The following is a 22268-nucleotide window of genomic DNA, read 5'->3' on the forward strand; positions in this document are numbered from 1 at the left end:
GTGCAGAGGTCAATAGCCACAACTCCTAATTTGGGGAAATAAAACATAACTGGAGGCACTGAAAGCTGCAGCTGATAGAGACTTAGGTGGTTATGAGCTCTAACCCAGGGCTGGATGAGAGCATCACGTGGTTTTAATAAATAATATGGAGTGCAGGTGAATAACTCTGAACCCTGAACGATGCAATCCATATGCATGGTTAAGTACAGTGGTACCTTGGTTTACAACCATAATCCATTTCCATTAAGGAGGTCCAGTTGTAAACCAAAACAGGTTGTAACCCAAGGCGCGCTTTCGCCAATGGGGCCTCCCTCCAAAAATTGGTTGTAATCCAATAAAAAATAAAAAATGGGTTGCAATCCAAAAAAAGGGACACGCACTTCCGGGTTTGACATGGTTGTAATCCAAAGCGGTTGCAAACCAAGGTACCACTGTACTCTGGAGTCACTTATAGAGAATTTGCTATCTGTAGACTAGAAATGTTTACAGACAGATTAACGCATGAGAACAAGTTACCAGAGCACAGGAGATAAGAGAGGCGATTCCTGAACAATGCAATGTTAGTATTATTAGTGCACAAAGTGCTTTGCAGTCATTTCCGACACCATACTATTTTTCCTTTGTACAAATGGGAGCAAGTGGTGCAATCAGGATAGGACTTGGGGGCAGCACTCTAGGGCCCTATTCAGCAAGAGAGCAGAGCAAGTGCAGCACAGATTGCCACCTTTTGCAAGAAATAATGGATCCCATGCCAAGGAAGGATTTGTCCCAGTTGTAATCTTAATAACAGCAAAATTATCATACTGACTCTGATGAGCAGTACACTTTAGCATTATTTCCAGATGATTACCAATACATCATGTACACCTGAAGTATATAATAATATTTGCTTCCAAAAATAAAAATCTCATCAAGAGTTCTATGGCTGCCTGTACATCACCTGGTTATATGTCTGTTGCTTCATCTTCATCTCAAACAGAGGCTTGACTGGTCCTTCCCCCACCAATTACCCTATTTTAGCAAAAGCCTGGATGAAATGTTTGCTTCCAGTGCATTATGCAACGGCTAGATGGAAGAGAAAATCCAGCATATATCTGCCTATATTTTAGGTGTAACAGAGGCTGCTGAAGAGTATAAGAATCTTAGCAGCTTCTGACAGTTGTTCCCGTCCACACATTCTATGATAGAATAAGCACAGAAGGAGAGCATAGTGAACGTAAAAAAATGGGTAAAGGACCCCTGGACAGTCAAAGGCAACTATAGGGTTGTGGCACTCATCTCGCTTTCAGGATGAGGTAGCCGGTGTTTGTCCACAGACAGCTTTCTGGGTCATGTGGCCAGCATAACTAAACCGCTTCTGGCACAAAGGAACACTGTGACTGAAACCAGAGCACGCACGGAAACGCCATTTACCTTCCCGCCACAGCAGTACTTATTTATCTACTTGCACTGGCGTGCTTTCAAACTGCTAGGTTGTCAGGAGCTGGGACAGAGCCACGGGAGCTCACTCCGTTGCGGGGATTTGAACCATCAACCTTCCAATTGGGAAGCCCAAGAGGCTTTGGTTTAGGCCACAGCACCGCCCACGTCCCTGCATTGTGAAGACAACGTGTGCAAGTCACTATTTCCAATGAGCCAGTGCTTTACAATCTACTCAGCAAAATGCTTATCCCATGCTAAGGTCCAAAATGCTAGCAGGCTATGGAATCTGCTGAGTTTCACCTAGGACCCCACTGTGTACCTCCACTTTATATGTGTGTGTGTGTATATACACACAAACACTCACAAAGTATACATTAATTGTATGCTCCTGTTGATGTGAAAGCATTAAATACAGCCCTTAAACAAAGCAAGTAATTTAATATGACACACTGATTTCTAGCAGCGCCTTAAAACAGACTGCAGTAGTACAATGCAGAGACTTATCTTTGCTAATGTGAGCCTGATCTGGGCTTTGATAACTCTCTAACAACAAGCAAGCTGATGTGGTCTTTTGATAAAAAAAACCAGCCTCAGCTGGCGGGAACAAAGGTTATGCAAAGAAGCATCTACTAAGGCTCAAAAAAACCCCAGAAACTCTGACGCGGGTTCTGTTTTGAAATAATGAGGTAGAAATAAATTGTGGAATAGAAGCCTGACAGCTTTTGACAAAACCAAAACAGTGATAAGGAAATCCCATTCTTGGTATGGGGGAGAACAGCCAAAAAAGCATGCCAAAAAGATGGCTCCAAACCTCCAAATGTCTTTATTTACTAGGTACAGTGATACACACACATATACAGTCGTACCTTGGTTCTCAAACAGAATGCGTTCCGGGAGTCCGTTCGACTTCTGGAACTGTTCGAAAACCAAGACATGGCTTCTGATTGGCTGTAGGAAGCCACGCTGGATGTTCAGCTTCCAAAAATCGTTTGGAAACTGGAACACTCACTTCTGGTTTTCGATAATTCGGGAGCCGAAACGTACGAGTTACAAGGCGTTCGGCAACCAGGGTACGACTCTATAGTCTTACTTATCTCATCCTTGTCACTGATCCCCATCAACGGGAGCCACATCCATGTCATGTGCTTATATCACATGGCTTCCCCCAATAGAATCCTGGGAACAGTAATTTGTATTTGCTAGTTACCATGAAGTCAATAGCTATAAACAACAGTTGTTTTCTAATATGTGGGATTTAGGTAGGGTGAAGTAGTGCTTTCAGCCCCACTGAGTAAGAAATCTGGTTAATTAATTGATAGTGTTTGGGTATAGAGACGTGGGTGGCGCTGTGGGTTAAACCACTGAGCCTTGGGCTTGCCGATCAGAAGGTTGGCGGTTCGAATCCCTGCGACGGGGTGAGCTCCCGTTGCTCGGTCCCTGCTCCTGCCCACCTAGCAGTTTGAAAGCACAAAGTGCAAGTAGATAAATAGGTACCGCTCCGGCGGGAAGGTAAACGGCGTTTCTGTGTGTTGCTCTGGTTTGCCAGAAGCAGCTTAGTCATGCTGGCCACATGACCCGGAAGCTGTACGCTGGCTCCCTTGGCCAGTAAAGCGAGATGAGTGCCGCAACCCCAGAGTCATCTGCAACTGGACCTAACGGTTAGGGGTCCCTTTACCTTTACAGTGGTACCTCGGGTTACAGACTCTTCATCTTACAGACACTTCAGGTTACAGACACAGCTAACCCAATAATAGTACCTCGGGTTAAGAACTTTGTTTCAGGATGAGAACAGAAATCGCGTGGCGGCGGCGCAGCAGCAGCAGGAGGCTCCATTAGCTAAAGTGGCACCTCAGGTTAAAACAGTTGCAGGTTAAGAACGGACCTCCAGAACGAATTAAGTTCTTAACCTGAGGTACCACTGTATAGTGTTTGGGTATAGAAACATCCTATTCCTTTATTTCCTTACACAGACTCTCTCTCTCACACACTATAGCTATATATATAAATAGGTCATTTTTAATGTTTACCATACAGTGGTTGGTTGGTTGGTTGGTTGGGTGCTTATCAAGCAGCTGTGTGGTTGTGGGGGTGGAGAATCTATTTTCAGCTGCTGAAAATTGCACATTTGTTTGTAGGTAAATACTCCAAGATCAGAGGGGCTTCAACCCATTGATCTCATCGCACCAAGTGCCATTTCCAGTTATCTTCAGAATTGTGCAGCCTAGTCAAGACAAATCCCAATGGCAAACACAGAAACATTGTGGGGGAGGGCACTGTGTTACTCTGTTGCTGCTAAAACAAAGAGCTTTGGGGCATGGCAGCTCAGTTTAGACTTAGCACACCTTGCAAAAATTCTGCATTATCAGTTTTCTCCTTTCTATGCCATTCTACAGCTGCTTTACTTCCTGTTTGTAGGCTATTTCAACTAATGCCTCTAAATCGGGCTTCCTCAACCTTGGCCCTCCAGATGTTTTTGGCCTACAACTCCCATGATCCCTAGCTAGCAGGACCAGTGGTCAGGGATGATGAGAATTGTAGCCTCGAGGCATCTGGAGGGCCAAGGTTGAGGAAGCCTTCTCTAAATGGACCTTTACAGGGCAACCCCAATACATCTGGAACTTCCTTAGATAGACAACTTGTCTAAACCAGAGCTTTAAAATAACCTTTACCTCGAATCTTTGCTGTAAACCCCATAGTTTTAGTGCCCCTATATCTTGTTATTGACACAGGTCATTCCATTGTTTTATCTCGTGGTTTTATTCCTATTGTTATCAAGCCCCTTTACATTTACTTGGAATTTGTTGGGGTTGCTATCATCAATAGCATCAAATATCTACTGGCATGTCAGCTGTTCTAGTTACCTAACTGTTTTAAAGGCAACAAATTGCAGGTAACACAGAGGGGGATTCCTCAAATTTACACTTGCCTATAAGAACACTAGGGACGCGGGTGGTGCTGTGGGTTAAACCACAGAGCCTAGGGCTTGCCCATCAGAAGGTCGGTGGTTCGAATCCCTGCGACGGGGTGAGCTCCCGTTGATCGGTCCCTGCTCCTGCCAACCTAGCAGTTTGAAAGCACGTCAAAGTGCAAGTAGATAAATAGGTACCGCTCCGGTGGGCAGGTAAACGGTGTTTCCGTGCGCTGCTCTGGTTCGCCAGAAGCGGCTTAGTCATACTGGCCACATGACCTGGAAGCTGTACGCCGGCTCCCTCGGCCAATAAAGCGAGATGAGTGCCGCAACCCCAGAGTCGGCCACGACTGGACCTAATGGTCAGGGGTCCCTTTAACTTTACCAAGGGGGTAAACACTGCAAACACTCACATTATGAAGTTGCACTGCAGTATATTCCTGCTCCTAATGCTCACTATTGCTGCCTTTTGAACAGGAACGGAAGACCTGTGTCAGAAAGACAGTTCTCCCATAGATGCTTCATCTTAGCGATTATCCTAATAACCTAATCAAGACCAGGTTAGAGAGTTAAAAAATGGGTTTATTAGGTGTGTGTAATAATTAAAATAAATGGATGTGCAATGGTTGTTCACAGTTTGAAAACAGCTGTGTTCATTAGCATTGTGTTCTTTATGTCACTTGGAATGATTCAAAAAGGGGCGCCTTTAAATAAATCTTTCCAAATCTCTTTTCTTTAAACTCTTTATAGAAATGCTGATTTGTTCCTATGGAGTTCTCTTTTAATTGTTTCTATGGAGAGCCCCTTGATCAGCAAGAGAGCCTAATTTAAAGCTTTGTGAGCGAGGGAGAAGGGAAGGGATATTTGGAAGGGAGAGAGTTATTTCCCCTGCAGGAATCTTAAGGGTGTTGGGGAATTTTCTTAATCTATACTGTGTCCAGGGACGCGGGTGGTGCTGTGGGTTAAACCACAGAGCCCAGGACTTGCCGATCAGAAGGTCAGCGGTTCAAATCCCCGTGACGGGGTGAGCTTCCGTTGCTCGGTCCCTGCTCCTGCCAACCGTAGCAGTTTGAAAGCACCTCAAAGTGCAAGTAGATAAATAGGTACTACTCCAGCGGGAAGGTAAACAGCGTTTCCATGCGCTGCTCTGGTTCGCCAGAAGCGGCTTAGTCATGCTGGCCACATGACCCGGAAGCTGTATGCCGGCTCCCTTGGCCAGTAAAGTGAGATGAGCACTGCAACCCCAGAGTCAGCCATGACTGGACCTAATGGTCAGGGGTCCCTTTACTTTTCCCTATACGGTGCCCACCAACCTGGGAGCAAGCCAGTGGTGCTTACTTCTCTTTTGGGGAAAAAAACTTAATATTTTTCATATATGATGGCAACATATTAAAAATGCAATATATAACAGTCCTATTTGGTTTGATTGGTCTGGTATACACCCTTACCTTTGTGTCATTGTTCTTACTTACATATTATAAAGGGAGACTTTGAAGAGCAATGCATTATTCCATCTCAGCCTTTCCAGTCTCTCCATGAAACTTCTAGGTGGGGCTTACTTCTGATTAGATATGCACAAGATTGCACCATTAATACACTATTTTACACCTCAGTTCCTAATTTACTAGGTACTTCTTACCTCCACCCTGTGCAGGCATTTATTTACAATAGATTAGCACGTCCATGTTATTGCTTCACGTGTTTGAATTCTGGGGGCGACATACTGATGGCAGGTACGGGTATAGGAAGGCGGGAATTTGCCTGAAGCAAATACTAATCCACTTGTAATATTATCAGCGAGAAGAATAGCTCCAACTGTGTAATGTAAACTTTGACCAAACCAACATTGTATTAAAGCTCTTAGCAACAGGACTAATATGAAGAGCTAAGTGCTATGCAGGAACTCAAGTAAATCACCATGTCAAGTGCACATGTGACTTCTGATGGCATGTTTGAGGCCTGAGCTATAGCAACAGGAGAGCTACAATTTGAGGAATGATTCATTAGCGTTTACACCAGTTTTCCCACAAGTCCGTGCCTCTAGGTCAATACAAGAAAGGTGTAACATCTGGTGTGCAAGCAAAGAGGCGGCAGGTTAAATGCCCTTTTAGTGTGATGACGACTAGCCACTTATTATCCAAACGGTCAGAAGCAAAAACAAATAATCTGGCTATTTCTAGTAAATCTCTGTTAAGCCTTGACTAGGAAGTCTCTATTACGTCTTGCCTATTTACATTGCAGATGCCTTGGCTGTATTGTTTTAGATGCCTGTTGAAAACTTTTGTTTGTTTTAAAACTTTTATTGATTTTATCTTTACATCAGGCCAGTGGATCCATCTAATCCACTGTCCTGTTCTCACAGTGGCTAACCGGATGGGAAGCCCAAAAGCATTTTTAATCATGTTTCTAATGATAGTTTTACCCTCCAACATTTCTCCGATGGAAATACTGTAGGGGTGTCCTAAGGAAAAGCGGGACATTCCAGGATGAAATCAGAAACCAGGACGGCTTCTGTAAATCCGGGACTGTCCCTGGAAAATAGGGGCGCTTGGAGGGTCTAAGAAAGTAGACTTTAGAACACAATCATGTGTTTTAAACAGTGGAATAGCATTAATTTGATTTTTCAGCAGCTTTAGACGTTGTGTCAGGCTGAAAGGCAGCATATTAAATATTTTAAAGAGAGAAATTCAGGTGAATGAAGTGTGGTCATGTTTTAGCCCAGGGGTCTCCAAACTAAGGGCTGGATTAGGCCCAAGGGACTCGTTTATCCGGCCCACGGCAATCCCCGCTGCCCGCTGCCGCCGCCCGCTCTTACCGGCACTCTGCTGCACAGCTGCCCACTTCCGGGTCAGAGGAGCACTGGAAATAGCTTGTGCACGTGCGCAAGCGTTATTTCTGGTGCACATCCAGGTCGGAGGAGGCCCATGCACATGCGCACAAGCTATTTCCAGTGCTCCTCCAACCTGGAAGCGTGCCAGAAATAGCGTGTGTGCACGCATATGGGCATGCGCTCCCCTGCCCTCCAGCCCACCGCGTGATCAGCGCTGGAGACACTGGCCCGAGGCATGGTAAGGTTGCTGAGCCCTGTTTTAGCCTGAACCAGGCTACAACAAAAACGAAGATAAAATGCAATATATTGTCCAGTAGCACCTTAGAGACCAACTAAGTTAGTTCTTGGTATAAGCTTTCGTGTGCATGCACACTTCTTCAGATAAAATTGTTCAGGTGGTACTCGGCCAATTTAATTAGATATTTTTGAACAAGGTTTTTCTCTCTGCCAAAAACACAGTGGCAGCCCTGAACTGTATGTGCTTGCTTGAATAATTTGTCTATCCTAAAGTAGCTCTGGGCTACCTGCAATCTCCTTTGGCGGAATATTTGCTAGAACTGGCAGCCCCTTCTGTCTGCAATGAGAATATACGAAACTGAATCAACAAGATGGAATGGCTTGTTATACACTTTCTGCTCTAGCTTGATTACTTTCTGAGAAAAGGGGGACAGAAATTCTCAAAGAGATCTCTCCTCAGAACCAAGTATATGGCAACTCTTGAGTTTCATGCAGGAATGACTTCAGTTACCTTTTCTCTCTCTCCTGCCCCTGCCCCATGAACATCAAAGAACAAAATGAATAAGAGCCAGTTATAGCATGAAAGAGAACTTGTGTTTCCCCCTGTACTTGAAAAACTGCTGGCTTTCAGTGTTTGCATTGCATTGTTTATATTCCAAGGTTCTCGACTTACCGTATTTTTCCGTGTATAAGACGCCCCCTACTTTTGGGGACCCCAAATTTAGAAAATGGGCATATGCACTATCCATGTATAAGATGCCCCCAGATTTTTAACTTTATTTTAAAGTAAAAAAAACCCTTGCCTTATACACGGAAAAGTACAGTACAGTCATACCTCATGTTACAGCCGCTTCAGGTTGCATTTTTTCGGGTTGTGAACTGCTGAAACCCGGAAGAACCAGAATGGGTTGCTTCTGGGTTTCGGTGGTCGCAAATGCGCAAAAGCGCCAAATCGCGCTTTGTGCATGCGCAGAAGCACCGAATTGCAACCCGCGCACGCGCAGACACGGGTTGCGAATGTTGCGGGTTGCAAACGTGCATCCCGCACGGATCACGTTCGCAACCCGAGCGTCCACTGTACTTGTAGCTTGTTCCTACCACTGTACTTGTAGCTTGTTCCTACGCATACACCCCCACACCGCCCAAACTCACCTGTTCATGTATGTGATGTGGGAGTGGGAATGAAATTACTACTGGCCCTTCCCCTGAGCACCAACATGCACATTGGCCGTGCACATGACGGCCTGCATGCTTGGCACCTGTGTGAAAGGGCCATGCAAGTGTACAATTGCACACAGAAGGAATCCTTGACACGAGTGGGAATCCTGGGAGAGTTCAGGATCAGTCATCATGCAGACCTGTCCCCTTCGCACACGCATCAAACATGCTGGCTGCAGGTGCAATTCTGTTCATCCCATGCGCACGTAAGGAGGTTGTGTGGACCACTCTAATGTAAACTCCTTGTACACTAGGATAAGGGGAGATACTGCTGAAGGATAAATTGATGAAGGTTGTATTCAAAGAGCCTGTTTTCCATCATGCGGTATCAATCTCTCTCTCCAGGGCAGCAGAAGGTGGCAGCTTATGGGGTTGTTTTTTAAGAATTCCTGGCAGCATTCCCCAACACTGCCTTTTTCTGCTATTGCTCTATTAGCATTAAATTATTGAGTAACTTTGTTTTAGAAAAGGAACCCTTGGCAAACTTCTGGTTTTATACATGCTTGTTGGATAATTTCTGCCTTTCTTTCTGTGTTGATTGAATACCTTGGATTTTAAGGAACTGCTTACAAAAGAGCAGCCTCAAAATTGCAAGTACAGGGTACACATACACACAAATACAGAGCTTAGAGCTGAATTAAAAACTTAACAACTGTGCTTTGTAGCACCTACAGGAAATCAATGCTCGCAGCTCCTTTTAGAATAAAGATGTTGTCTTGGGCTAACTAAAGAGTTTAATAGAAATTATAATTAACAAAGAACAAATGGAAACTGGGATTTAGTCCTTTGAACATGAAAAGTTGTTCAACGCATCATTATATATAATACATATAACAATGCTACAATGTATGCAATTAGTTCCCTAATTGCATATATGTAACATGCCTCGTTAAAAAAACAAGAGTTGTGGGTAGGACTTTTCCAGCTGTTTCTCACCTATAAAGAGTGGGCGCCCTTTGGACTTTTACTGAAAAAGCTAAAACTACACTATGCTATATATATATATATATATATATATATATATATATATATATATATATGCTTTCGTAGATTTTCACTCAGTGTTTGAGTTCGAACACTGTGAGCTTCGATGTTGTATCTCTCTTCACACAAGTGCCCATTAATGAAGCCTTGACAGCCATTCAAAACAAATACAATCCCCCCGAATACATCCTGGACCTGACCAACCACTGCCTAACCAACACGTACTTCATCCACAATGGACAAAGATACAAACAGATAGAAGGAGCACCTATGGGATCACCCCTCTCACCGGTCATCGCAAATCTGTACATGGAACACTTTGAAACCAATGCTTTAGACAAGTCAGAACACAAACCCAAACTTTGGCTCAGGTATGTTGACGACACCTTTGTAATTTGGCCACACGGGAAGAAAAAACTAGATAGCTTCCTCACACATCTCAACAGCCTACACCCCAAAATACAATTCACTATGGAAATAGAAGCCAACAACCAACTTCCCTTCCTTGACGTCCTAATCTACAAAAAACCTGATGGCTCCCTAGGACACACTATCTACCGGAAAAAAACACACACCAACCGCTACTTACATGCACAATCACACCACCACCCTGCACAAATAAACTCTGTAGCCAAGACTCTCATCTCCAGAACCAAACGCCTGGCTGACAAAGACCACTTGACAACTGAGTTACAGAATCTTTCAAATGTGTTAATCGCCAACGGATACCAGCAAAACAGGGTTACGAAGCTAATCCAAAAAGAAACACCCCCCAAAAACCAAGACACAGAAGAAAACAATGGCATGGCCCTCCTTCCTTATATCAAGGGCACTACAGATAAAATTAGCAAAATCCTCCATAAACACAATATCAAAACAGCCTTTTGCACCAACCAAAAAATAGCCAATATCCTCAGAAACCCCAAAGATAAAATCCAGTTAGAAAACCAAGGGGTCTATGAAATACCCTGCAAAGTCTGCCCAGCCACGTACATTGGACAAACAAACAGACGAATAAATGCACGTATCGCAGAACACAAGAATGCCGTCAAAAAAGAAGAAAAAACTTCCTCTCTTTACCAACACATGAAAGAAACAGGACACGAAATTAATTTTTCAGATTCCAAATTGCTCTTTAACATGGAACACCACCACAAGAGAATAATCATGGAAGCCATCGAGATAGAGAAACACCCTCACAACATGAACAAGCGTGACGATACGTCCCGCCTGCCAGACATCTGGAAAATAGCCCTCCCCACAAAAACCGACACCAGAACCAGAGGCACACAGAACGCCATCTCCAATCAACCACACCAGACCCAAACCCAGACCCTCTCCACAGATAAATTACAGACACCATCCAGTAGCCAAACCATAGTGGCACCTCCGGATGCTGCACCCCCCTGCAATCCCTACACAGATCTGGCTGGCACAGGGCACAAAACCACAGCTCGCCCCTATACACGAAGCCAAGCCAGAGCACAACTAAGTGCAGTACAGCCATCTTCTCAGAAAAAACTCTTCACAAGCTCAAGAGGTCAAGACACGAAAGCTTTAGCAACTAATCCACACCTAATGACCCTCCTAAGTGGTACTCAGAATATCACTCAAGAAATCACTCAAGATATCCCTCAAGTAATTAATGAACAAAAGAAGAAAAGGCACAATAACCTGGGAACTTCCTCTCTGCCCAGAACGTTGGAGGCTATACACCACACCCCCTCAACAGTATTTATAGGAACTCAAACACTGAGATCCTGCTCTGTTCTAGTAACAAGAAGCCGAAAGCACCAGCCTGAAGATGACGAGTGAGACCTCGTCGAAACGTCGCCTAGACACCCCAACTCTTACACGGGAAGATACCCGAAAACACCAAAACCTGCATTCCTGTACCCGTGAAAATCTACGAAAGCATATATATATATATATATATATATATATATATATATATATATATATATATATATATATTTGGGGACATGGGTGGTGCTGTGGTGTAAACCACTGAGTCTTGGGCTTGCTGGTTGGAAGGTCGGCGGTTCGAATCCCCGCAATGGGGTGAGCTCCCGTTGCTGGGTCCCAGCTCTTGCCAACCTAGCAGTTTGAAAGCACGCCAGTGCAAGTAGATAAATGGGTTCCGCTCTGGCAGGAAGGTAAATGGCATTTCCGTGCCCTGCTCTGGTTTTGCCAGAAGCGGCTTAGTCATGCTGGCCACATGACTGGAAAAACTGTCTGTGGACAAATGTCGGCTCCCTCGACCAGCAAAACGAGATGAGCGCCGCAACCCCAGAGTTGTTTGCAACTGGACTTAACTGCCAGGGGTCCTTTATCTTTACCTTTTTTTAGTTTCTGAAAGCCTGTTATTTGGATTCTAGGGCAAGTGTATGGGAGGAACACCAACCTTAGCACATTTTTATTTTTTATTTAAAAAAGATTACTGAATGACACTACGAGGAAGCAGGGTGTGGCCTGTCCATCTGTCCCAATTAACAGGACAACACTGCATGTACTCAGCACTTCCATCGCAACGAGCTGGATGCAGTCATGCCACTGTGCACCAGGTAGACCAGGGGTCCTGTCACACATGCCCTATCAATCAAGACCAGGGGTCAGCAACCTTTTTCAGCTGTGGGCTGGTCCACCATCCCTCAGACCATGTGGTGGGCCAGACTATTTTTTTTTGGGGGGGGGGGGAAATGAACGAATTCCTATGCCCCACAAATAACCCAGAGATCCATTTTAAATAAAAGGACACATTCTACTCAAGTTAAAGGTAAAGGTACCCCTGACCATTAGGTCCAGTCGTGACCGACTCTAGGGTTGCGGCGCTCATCTCGCTTTATTGGCCAAGGGAGAAGGCGTACAGCTTCCGGGTCATGTGGCCAGCATGACTAAGCCGCTTCTGGCGAACCAGAGCAGCGCACGGAAACGCCATTTACCTTCCCGCCAGAGTGGTACCTATTTATCTACTTGCACTTTGATGTGCTTTTGAACTGCTAAGTTGGCAGGAGCTGGGACCGAGCAATGGGAGCTCACCCCGTCGCGGGGATTTGAACCGCCGACCTTCTGATCAGCAAGTCCTAGGCTCTGTGGTTTAACCCACAACACTCTGATTCCTGGACTGTCCACAGGCCAGATTCAGAAGGCGATTGGGCCGCATCCAGCCCACGGGCCTTAGGTTGCCTATCCCTGGTCAAGACACATCACCTGGTTGTGCTTTTGTTTGTAGGGAGTAATCCACTCCATGTGAACAAGGATTGGCTGAAGCACCAGCAAATACTTGACTCTTTGCCTTTAAGAGCACAAAGTAGTAAAGGGGCCACATCACAGTCACAGAACAGCAGTGAGCATGAGAACTTGGAATAAGTGGTGAAGGGATGGCTCAGTCAGTAAAGCATGGAGACTCTTAACTTCAGGGTCGTGGGTTTGAACCCCACTTTGGGCAAAAAGATTCCGGCATTGCCGGTGGTTAGACTAGATGACCCTCGTGTAGGGTTGCCATATTTCAAAAAGTGAAAACCCGGTCAGAAAAAATTGTTGAGCTTTTTTGGCCAAAGTTGTGGTCCTAAAGCAGGGGTCAGCAACCTTTTTCAGCCATCCCTCAGACCATGTAGTGGGCCGGACTGTATTTTGGAGGGGGGGGGAATGAATGAATTCTTATGCCCCACAAATAACCCAGAGATGCATTTTAAATAAAAGCACACATTCTACTCATGTAAAAACACCAGGCAGGCCCCACAAATAGCCCAGAGATGCATTTTAAATAAAAGGATACATTCTACTCATGTAAAAACACTAGGCAGGCCCCACAAATAACCCATAGATGCTTTTGAAATAGAAGGACACATTCTAGTCACATAAAAACATGCTGATTCCCGGACCGTCCGCGGGCTGGATTGAGAAGGCGATTGGGCCGCATCCGGCCCCCTGGCCTTAGGTTGCCTACCCCTGTCCTAAAGTACTAGCAAAATTTAAAAAAAGAAAAAAAGTTTTGAGTTATTTTTTAGGAACTTCGCCAAAATCAAGACTTCCGACGTGGGTCCTGATTTAACTGGACATTCCAGCTATTTCCGCCCAGACACTGGTTCCGACTGCCGTATTCTGGCTATGTCTGGACGCATGGCAACCCCGCTGTGGTCCATTCCAACTACTATTCTAGAATTCTAAAACAACCCCAGCAACTATTGCAGAGAAAATGGTAGGGGCACCACCCCAGCAATTTGCACAGCAATGCCCTCTAGTGGAGCTTCACATTATTGCAATGAAATGTGTTGTGGACAATAATCTGTGCAATGGTTGAATAAACAGGAATAGGAATTGGATGGTATGCCACAGGTGGAAGTCTTGCGATTCATAAAGATAATCGTAAGTGTCCCTTTCCATTGCTCTGATTTTTTTGCTACCAACGTGGGATCTCTACCACTTGCACAGGGCCCCATTCATCTTGGCAGATGCTCCCACATGTAGAATAAACAGAATGGCTTATGTGCAGGAGCTTCATACGCACACTGAAGCACACATGGAGCTCTGCATTAGGGCAGCAGTGGCTGCTCACTGAAAGCCTTTGCACCCCAAATACGCAGAGTCAATACTGAATCCTGCTTTGTTAATTGTGGAGGAAGCCACATTTAAAACAAACAAAAAACAACAACATTGAATTTAGACAGCAAAGCCATTCCACAGTAAAATAAGTAAATACTGTATTTCTCGCTCTGTAAGACGCACCAGACCACAAGACGCACCTAGTTTTTGGAGGAGGAAAACAAGAAAAAAATATTCTGAATCTCAGAAGCCAGAACAGCAGGAGGGATCGCTGCGCAGTGAAAGCAGCAATCCCTCTTGCTGTTCTGGCTTCTGGGATAGCTGCTCAGCCTGCATTCGCTCCATAAGACGCACACACATTTCCCCTTACTTTCTAGGAGGGAAAAAGTGAGTCTTACAGAGCAAAAAATACGGTAAATAAAAATTCTTAATGGCTGAATTGCTGTTCATTTGTGACTTAACGAAAATATCTACCCACATAACACTACATGGTTGAAGGTAAAGAGCTCTGTTCACCAGCTTTTTTTTTCCTTTAAAAAAATTTAATGTTTATCCCTTTGCTGTAGTGTATCATTTTTTGATAAAGGCTAGCATGCAGTTCAATCCTAAACAAGTTCACGTAGGAGCAAACACTTTCTTGTAAGCATACTTAGCATTGCAACCTTAGAGACACATTCCAATATACTTAGTGGCAGGCATTAGTGTTCCTTCAAACTGCAGGCTTCGGTGACTTTTAACATCATGCCAATTTTGTCTTTCCCCCTCCCCGCTGTTTTGCTTAATATGCTGCATAAAGGAGACTTTTCAAGAACTCAAATGATTGCTGCTTATTTTGTGTCATTTTCTCTGACCTTAATAAAGGCATGCTGTACTTTGGATTTTGCGCTTCCCTTTCAATCGACCAAGGCAGCTACCTATTATTTTGTGTGTTAGTTGTGTAACTTTTAGAATTACAGTGGTGTCTCGCGAGACGAAAATAATTCGTTCCGCGAGTCTTTTTGTCTTGCGATGTTTTTCGTCTTGCGAAGCATGGTCCGTCGCAACTGCGCCTCTTCAAGCGGCTTTAAGAAAAAAGCGCAAGACGTTTTCATCTTGCGAAGCAAGCCCATAGGGAAATTCGTCTAGCGAAGCAACGCAAAACCGAAAAACCCTTTCGTCTAGCGAGTTTTTCGTCTTGCGAGGCATTCGTCTTGCGGGGCACCACTGTATAGAATTGTGGAGTTGGAAGGGCCCCCCAAGGGTCATCTAGACCAACCCCCTGCAATGCAGGAATCCTGCTCACAGCTGTCCCTCAGTGGGCTCGAACCACCAACCTTTTGGTTAACAGCCAGATGCACTGCCCCAATGTGCCACCTGTGGGCAATCCGAACTATGTCTGCCTGGAAGTTAAGTCCCATTGAATTCAATGGGGTTTACTCAAGAGTTAGAGGCGTAAGTACTGCAGCCTAATTTAGGAAATCTACGGGAAAGAAACGAGTCCTTTCTAACCTTTCGTCCTCCTTCTGTCTTGTTAAAGTGTAGCAGAAAACAGCAACGAAAGAAAAAAGTCTTTGTAACATAGGAGTATTTAGCTGGGCAAATAAATGCCTACAGGAATAAACACAACACAAAGCATAGATTATTATGTTTTACTGAAAAAACAATAACAACAACAACAATAATGAGTGGAGCTTGGAGAAATCATTCAATGTTACTTCCATTGCATTTCAAAACCAACTGGCTTAACAGAAACAAAACAAATATTCATTTCATTAAACAGAGTTAATAGCTTTAAAAGTGATTCAACAGTACATGTAATTTGCTACATTCAGTTTACAGCCCTTTATGTACTACACAAAACATAAATGGACATACACATTGTACGTTAAAAAAATAATAAAGGCAGGTCCATTATTAAGCTAGATAATTAAAAATTAAAAAGAAATGTCATAATTTCCCATAAGACCCAATAGGGTTTATGCCATCAAGGGGAGTGTGTGCTTTCTGCCCAATATAGCCCACCAACAGCCATTCTTTCAAACATGCTCTCCTGAGATTCTAAACAAATCTCACAGTACCACATTAAATTTGAGCTACTCAAGTCCTGACCATCTTTCCTAGTCAACAGAATAGTGGAATCAAGAAAATGAAGGCAAAATGCAGCCCATAAAATTAGCAGCTGCACACTCGCGGTGTAGAGAGTTAACAAAACATGTTTACAGAATGATTTTTTTAAAATTGCTATAGCAAAGGCTGTTTCACATGTGCTTTTATTACATGTGTGTCGGGGGGAAAGGTGTGCAATTCACTTACATGACTATGGGGAAGGGGCTATAGCTCAGCAGTAGAGAATTTGGTTTGCTTGCAGAAGGTCAGAGGTTCAAAGGGTAGGGCTGGGAAAGACTCCCCCTTACCAGAAATCCTGGACAGGGTCTGCCAGTTAGTTGACCCACAGGTCAATCATGGCTCACCATGATTGGAGGAAGGAGAGATAAAGGTCTGGCCCACTGAGCAATAAAAGTTCCCTACCCCCTGTTGTAGGCAATTCTGACCTAGATGGATCCAGTGGTGTAGCATGGGTTGCCAGTGTTTAGGGCCGCGTGGCAGGTCTGGGTGGGAGGGAAATAGACGGAGTATGCATGTGCGTTCAATTGCCTAATGGCGTCTGCGTCACCCAGGAGATTGCAGTCACAGAGATAAGAAAAGAAGGGTTGTTCCATTGTCTGGAGAGGTCACTTCCTGGTTCTCATGGAGAAGCTGTTTTCAACGGAGCCCAGTAATGGAAGGGCACAGCTGTATTGAGGCAGCACCGGGTGTTGAAATTTTGCGCCCCTAACAATTTTGCGCCCCTGTGGCTTCCCCCCCCACACTACGCCACTGGATGGATCAATGGTCTAACACAGGGTAAAGAAGCTCCCTATGTAGCAAATACATGCAAATGCAATTGGCACATACAAATAACAACATGCTCTGCATTTTCAGTTTCTATCCTTTTCCCTACATGGCGGGAGGGGCGTGTGAAAGTATCTCCATTCTCAGGTTTTAAGCACTATCTCAGCTGTGTAAATAAATGTACGTGAGGCATTCATTCCCAGGTATCCATTTCATTATAACACGTATAACCTCAAAAGGCTGCACAATAAAACTACTTGGGGCACTTCCATAGTCTTTAAAGGAGGACTATTCTGGGTCTTCTGAATCTTGTTGAACTTCCAACAAGAAAGACCTTAATAACCATACCCAATCCATTTGAGGGCTAGGAGGGTATGTAAAAAGGTAAAGGGACCCCTGACCATTAGGTCCAGTCGTGACCGACTCTGGGGTTGTGGCGCTCATCTTGCCTTATTGGCCGAGGGAGCCAGCTTATAGCTTCCGGGTCATGTGGCCAGCATGACTAAGCCGCTTCTCGTGAACCAGAGCAGCGCATGGAAACACTGTTTACCTTCCCGCTGGAGCGGTACCTATTTATCTACTTGCACTTTGACGTGCTTTCGAACTGCTAGGTTGGCAGGAGCAGGGACTGAGCAATGGGAGCTCACTCCGTCGCGGGGATTCAAACCGCTGACCTGATCGGCAAGTCCTAGGCTCTGTGGTTTAACCCACAGCACCACCCGCGTCCCTCTAGGAGGGTATGTAAAGGTAGCTAAAAAGCCAGTGTGCTGGAGTGGTGAGACCATTCTGGTCTACAATTGGTTCAAATCCAAGTTCAAATCCTACCATGAAGCTTCACTGGGTGACCTTAGGCAAATTGCATCTCAGCCTAACCTACTTCACAGGGTTGTTAGTTAAACTTGAGGACCACATACACCACTTTCAATCCCTTTTAAGAAAAGTGGGATATAAATGTATAATAACTTCCAAGCTGAAAGTTCCATAATCAGCACAGGATTGTCTTCTAGTACTTGACATACTTGCATTCATCTGCAGGTTATGAAATCATATTAATACACCTGACAACATCCCTCCCCCCAGTTTTTGGTATCTTTTCTTCCAACATAAATAGGCGAACTACCGTATTTTTCGCTCTATAACACGCACCCGACCATAACACGCACGTAGTTTTTAGAGGAGGAAAATCCGTAGGCATGCCACCCGTAGGCATTCCCTCCATAACACGCACAGACATTTCCCCTTACTTTCTAGGAGGAAAAAAGTGAGTGTTATGGTGCAAAAAATACGGTATTTAATGTCCAATTCTAACAAGGGAATTGAGGGATATATCAGATTCTTCAACAGCTCTAAAACAAGATAAAGTAATTATTTCAGTCTTTAAGACCACAGCCCTATACACGCTTAGGGAGGTCAAGGCAGTTTAGATGAGGAAGAACGCCCAGAAACATTTCTCATTTTAAGTCAGTGGGTACTATTAAATAGATTTCAACAGCTGGGCAGAGAAGTCATAACAGGCACTGAAATAAACCACAGTCATAACACAGTTTGCTTATTATACAATCATGTGCTAATGGGAATTGCCATCACATTCATTGGTGTGTGGTATTCTGAGCAACCCCTGGTATATTACCTACACCAGGGGTGGGGAGCCTGCACGCCTCCAGATGTTGTGGACTACAACTCCCATCATCCCTTACCACCAGCCATTCTGTCTGGGGCTGATGGGAAATGGAGTCCAACAACATCTGGAGGGCCACAAGTTATCCACCTCCGACTCACACTAAGCACAACATACTGAGTGCTAGAACGCAGGGCCTGTGAATCACAACCACACAAGTTGCTGTCAGATAACAGTATAACAGCACTAAGTTCCCTGTGTATGAATCTTTCTGTGGGATACAGGGGAATTTGCCATTTCTAATGTAACTTGAGGAGTGGACAAACCACAAAACCGCAAGAGGTTTTTCCTCTCTGCGTACTGGCCATTTCCAACACATCAAAGCATGCCAGCAGATCAGTAGCAAGATTGCATCTGAGTATCTGTTGGGAATTCCTTTGAATAGCTTTCCAAGCCAAGTGGCGATGAATTTGCAATTTCCCTCATACATGCACTGGATCAGAGAATTCTCTCTCACACCCATCCACCCACCCACCCGTTTGCCTGAATCCAGCCGGCATAAGGGCAGTTTTGCATTCGCATGTTCCAAAACCACAGTTTCGTTTTGGTAATAAACGTGGGATGATGCTAAGCACCAAAGCCATATATATATAGCCCCTTGCTTGGTACACAGGCCCTGTCTACATTACTTCCCCTTTTTAAAAGATGGAAGATATTGCAACTATTTAAACACATTTGATTCCCGCCTCCTCAATTTCTTAAAAATCTCTTTTAAAATGTAAGTAAGTTAAAAGGTCAAAGTGCTCCTCCCTCGCCTAATAAATGCTATCAAATTGATTATCACCAAAACATTTGTTAAAGAAAAGAAACATTCTCAAGAAAAGGCATGTAACCCTGATTAAAAGCTGGGCGTACATTACAGAAGCTCTTTTTATTTATATAGCAAAGAGTCTCAATGCAGAATGCCTTTCATGCCATCTCTGATGCCCATAAAAAAGAAAAAGGATCTGTACCTGTCTCCCCCCCGCCCCCCCGCCAACAATAATCACTAGAGTGCTCCAGATGGGTCCCTTTAGAAAAAGAAAGCATCAGAATGAAGGCTACAAAAACATCAAGCATTTTCCATACTGCTAAGACACATACATGGATACTTAGAGGAGTGTGAAAGCCCTGCTCGGCGTTATTCTGAAATCTACCCAAAATGTTAGCCAGTAAAAAAAAAAGACCGCTGACATTCTAGGCGTCGCACTATTACATCAAACTGAACATTACCTACAAATTGACATTCATTTTGCCATGATTGCTTAACGGAGTTAACGCTTTGCAAAACTTCATTATTACCCATTTGAACCCACGTATTACTATGAAAAGGCAGGAATTGCGACAATGGCAAGGCATGCGTTATATATGCTCAGGGTGACTCTGAAGACAGGAAATCATCTCCTGGACGGGTTTCCCTTCGTAGCAGATTTGGTAGACAGCAGCAAATAGTGGAAACCTAAAAAACAGACACGAGAGGAAGGCAAACGTTTTACTCGATGGAGAGGAGAAAAGCTAAGAATGCCGAGCATTCAGGATGCATTGATGGCAGAACAAAATTTGATACACAAATCTCTATCATCTATCTATCTATCTATCTATCTATATCTATTTATCTAGGAAAGAGGTTTGTTACTGAAACAGAGCTTGAGGAATGTATATGAATTAATGCAAGAGTTCCTTGCGGGACATTTTAGACAACTGCCCATCTATCTATCTATCTATCTATCTATCTATCTATCTATCTATCTATCATCTATCTATCTATCTATCTATCTATCTATCTATCTATCATCTCTATTTATCTAGAGAAGAGGTTTGTTGCTGAAACAGAGCTTGAGGAATGTATATGAATTAATGCAAGACAATATCTAACAAAAAAATCCATCTCCCCAGAAAAATTAGTTGTAGATGCTGGGGTCGCCAACTCAGGGCTGAGCTTTCTTCCCCCACCCCACCCTATTTTCTAACCCTTCTAGAAAGTTAGGAAGCAAAATATGAATATATCCTAAGCTATTTCTGTGAAATAGCCAACCTGGCTGTTTCCACCTGTCAGTGTTTTCAGACAATGAGTGAAGTCGGAGCTGTGATTGATAAGTGAGTTCTCTGGACATCAGGCCATAGGAATCTCCAGGGTCCTGAAGAGCTGCTATTGTCCCATCCCCTTTAGCACACTTCTTTTCTCTGTAGTTTGCCCTTTCCCCTAGCAAGCGGGGGATGCATCTTTCCCGTGGTGGGTTTGCCTGAGATCAGGTAGATCCCTAGAAGTTATTTTGTGCAAACGATATGACACAATAAGCACGGGTGGATGTTAAATAATCCCTCCTCCTTCAAAGGCAAGTGTGAAATCTTTGCAATGAGGCTTAGGTAAAGGTAAAGGGACCCCTGACCATTAGGTCCAGTCGTGACCGACTCTGGGGTTGCGGCGCTCATCTCGCTTTATTGGTCGAGGGAGCAGGCATTTGTCCACAGACAGCTTCTGGGTCATGTGGCCAGCATGACTAAGCCGCTTCTGGCGAACCAGAGCAGCACACGGAAACACCGTTTACCTTCCCGCTGGAGCGGTACCTCTTTATCTACTTGCACTTCATGCTTTCGAACTGCTAGGTTGGCAGGAGCAGGGACCGAGCAACGGGAGCTCACCCCATCGCAGGGATTCGAACCGCCGACCTTCTGATCAGCAAGTCCTAGGCTCTGTGGTTTAACCCACGGCGCCACCCACGTCCCACAATGAGGCTTAGGCTGCTATTAAGAACGTGCCCATTTGTTTGCTGCCATTGCTGGGAACTGGGTAACATTTTCGTTTGTGGCGATAAAAATGCTGCCTTGGACTGATTGAGCAAGGGAAGCATACTGTGTTGCTATTACTAACACCAGACAGGGCTGGTTCTAACACAAATCCTTCTGCAAACTTACGTAGTCTTTCCATTTGAGGAAGGAACTTCAGTTTGGCGGAGGCTTTTGTAAACAGAGCTGAGAAGTCAATCTTCCTCAGTTCCGCCTTATACCTGTAGCCACCTCTAACATCATCCCTCAATCCTCCAGGGCCGATTTTCAGATGCAGGGGGAACTGCCTAACATAGTCTCCCCACCTTCTCTTTATGGTAGCCAAATGTGCCCTGTTCCACAAGCAGAGTTCTGCTCATGGATCTCCTTGTTCCTTCTAGGAACAAAACAAATCTTGTTTCTTTAGGATTAAGCCCCCAAAACGGACTTTGGACATGTCTGACGCAGTTCTCTTCCTTGCCTCCCGCTGGGTGTTAAAAGGTGGGAACAGATAAAACAAGAATACTGATAACTGAGTTGGCATAAGTGGGAGGGCCAAACATTTTTCAACTCTTTTTTTTGGGGGGGGGGAGCCAAGAACAAGAGCAGAAAATCAAATTCAGTGGAAGCTTTCAAGTTCCTCCAATAAGCTATTATGCGCATCTTGTTCCTTGGTAAAACTACAACAGAAACCTGTAATATAGCAAAGATGACAACCCAAGAGAATTGCTTTTAAAGCTGATGGATAAAAGCGGCACACCTAAAAGGAACTGCCAGTCAAAAGCAGCAATTCTTTGGGAGACTAGATTGAACAAAAAGAGCAATGAAAA

At 44.4% G+C, this 22268-nt stretch overlaps 1 protein-coding gene across 1 annotated transcript in view; it reads right to left on the reverse strand.

Annotated features, from left to right (window-relative positions):
• Positions 1 to 15758: 15758 nt before the first annotated feature.
• GPD1L (glycerol-3-phosphate dehydrogenase 1 like) overlaps positions 15759 to 22268 on the reverse strand; it is a 30779-nt gene continuing 24269 nt past the window's right edge. The window contains exon 8 of the mRNA XM_081164951.1: positions 15759 to 20131. Coding sequence (XP_081021077.1) covers positions 20035 to 20131 — 97 coding nt within the window. The 3' untranslated portion in view covers positions 15759 to 20034. The remainder of the gene's footprint in view (positions 20132 to 22268) is intronic.

Source organism: Podarcis bocagei (genome assembly GCF_964188305.1).
Source record: "Podarcis bocagei genome assembly, chromosome: 12".
Taxonomy (NCBI): domain Eukaryota; kingdom Metazoa; phylum Chordata; class Lepidosauria; order Squamata; family Lacertidae; genus Podarcis; species Podarcis bocagei.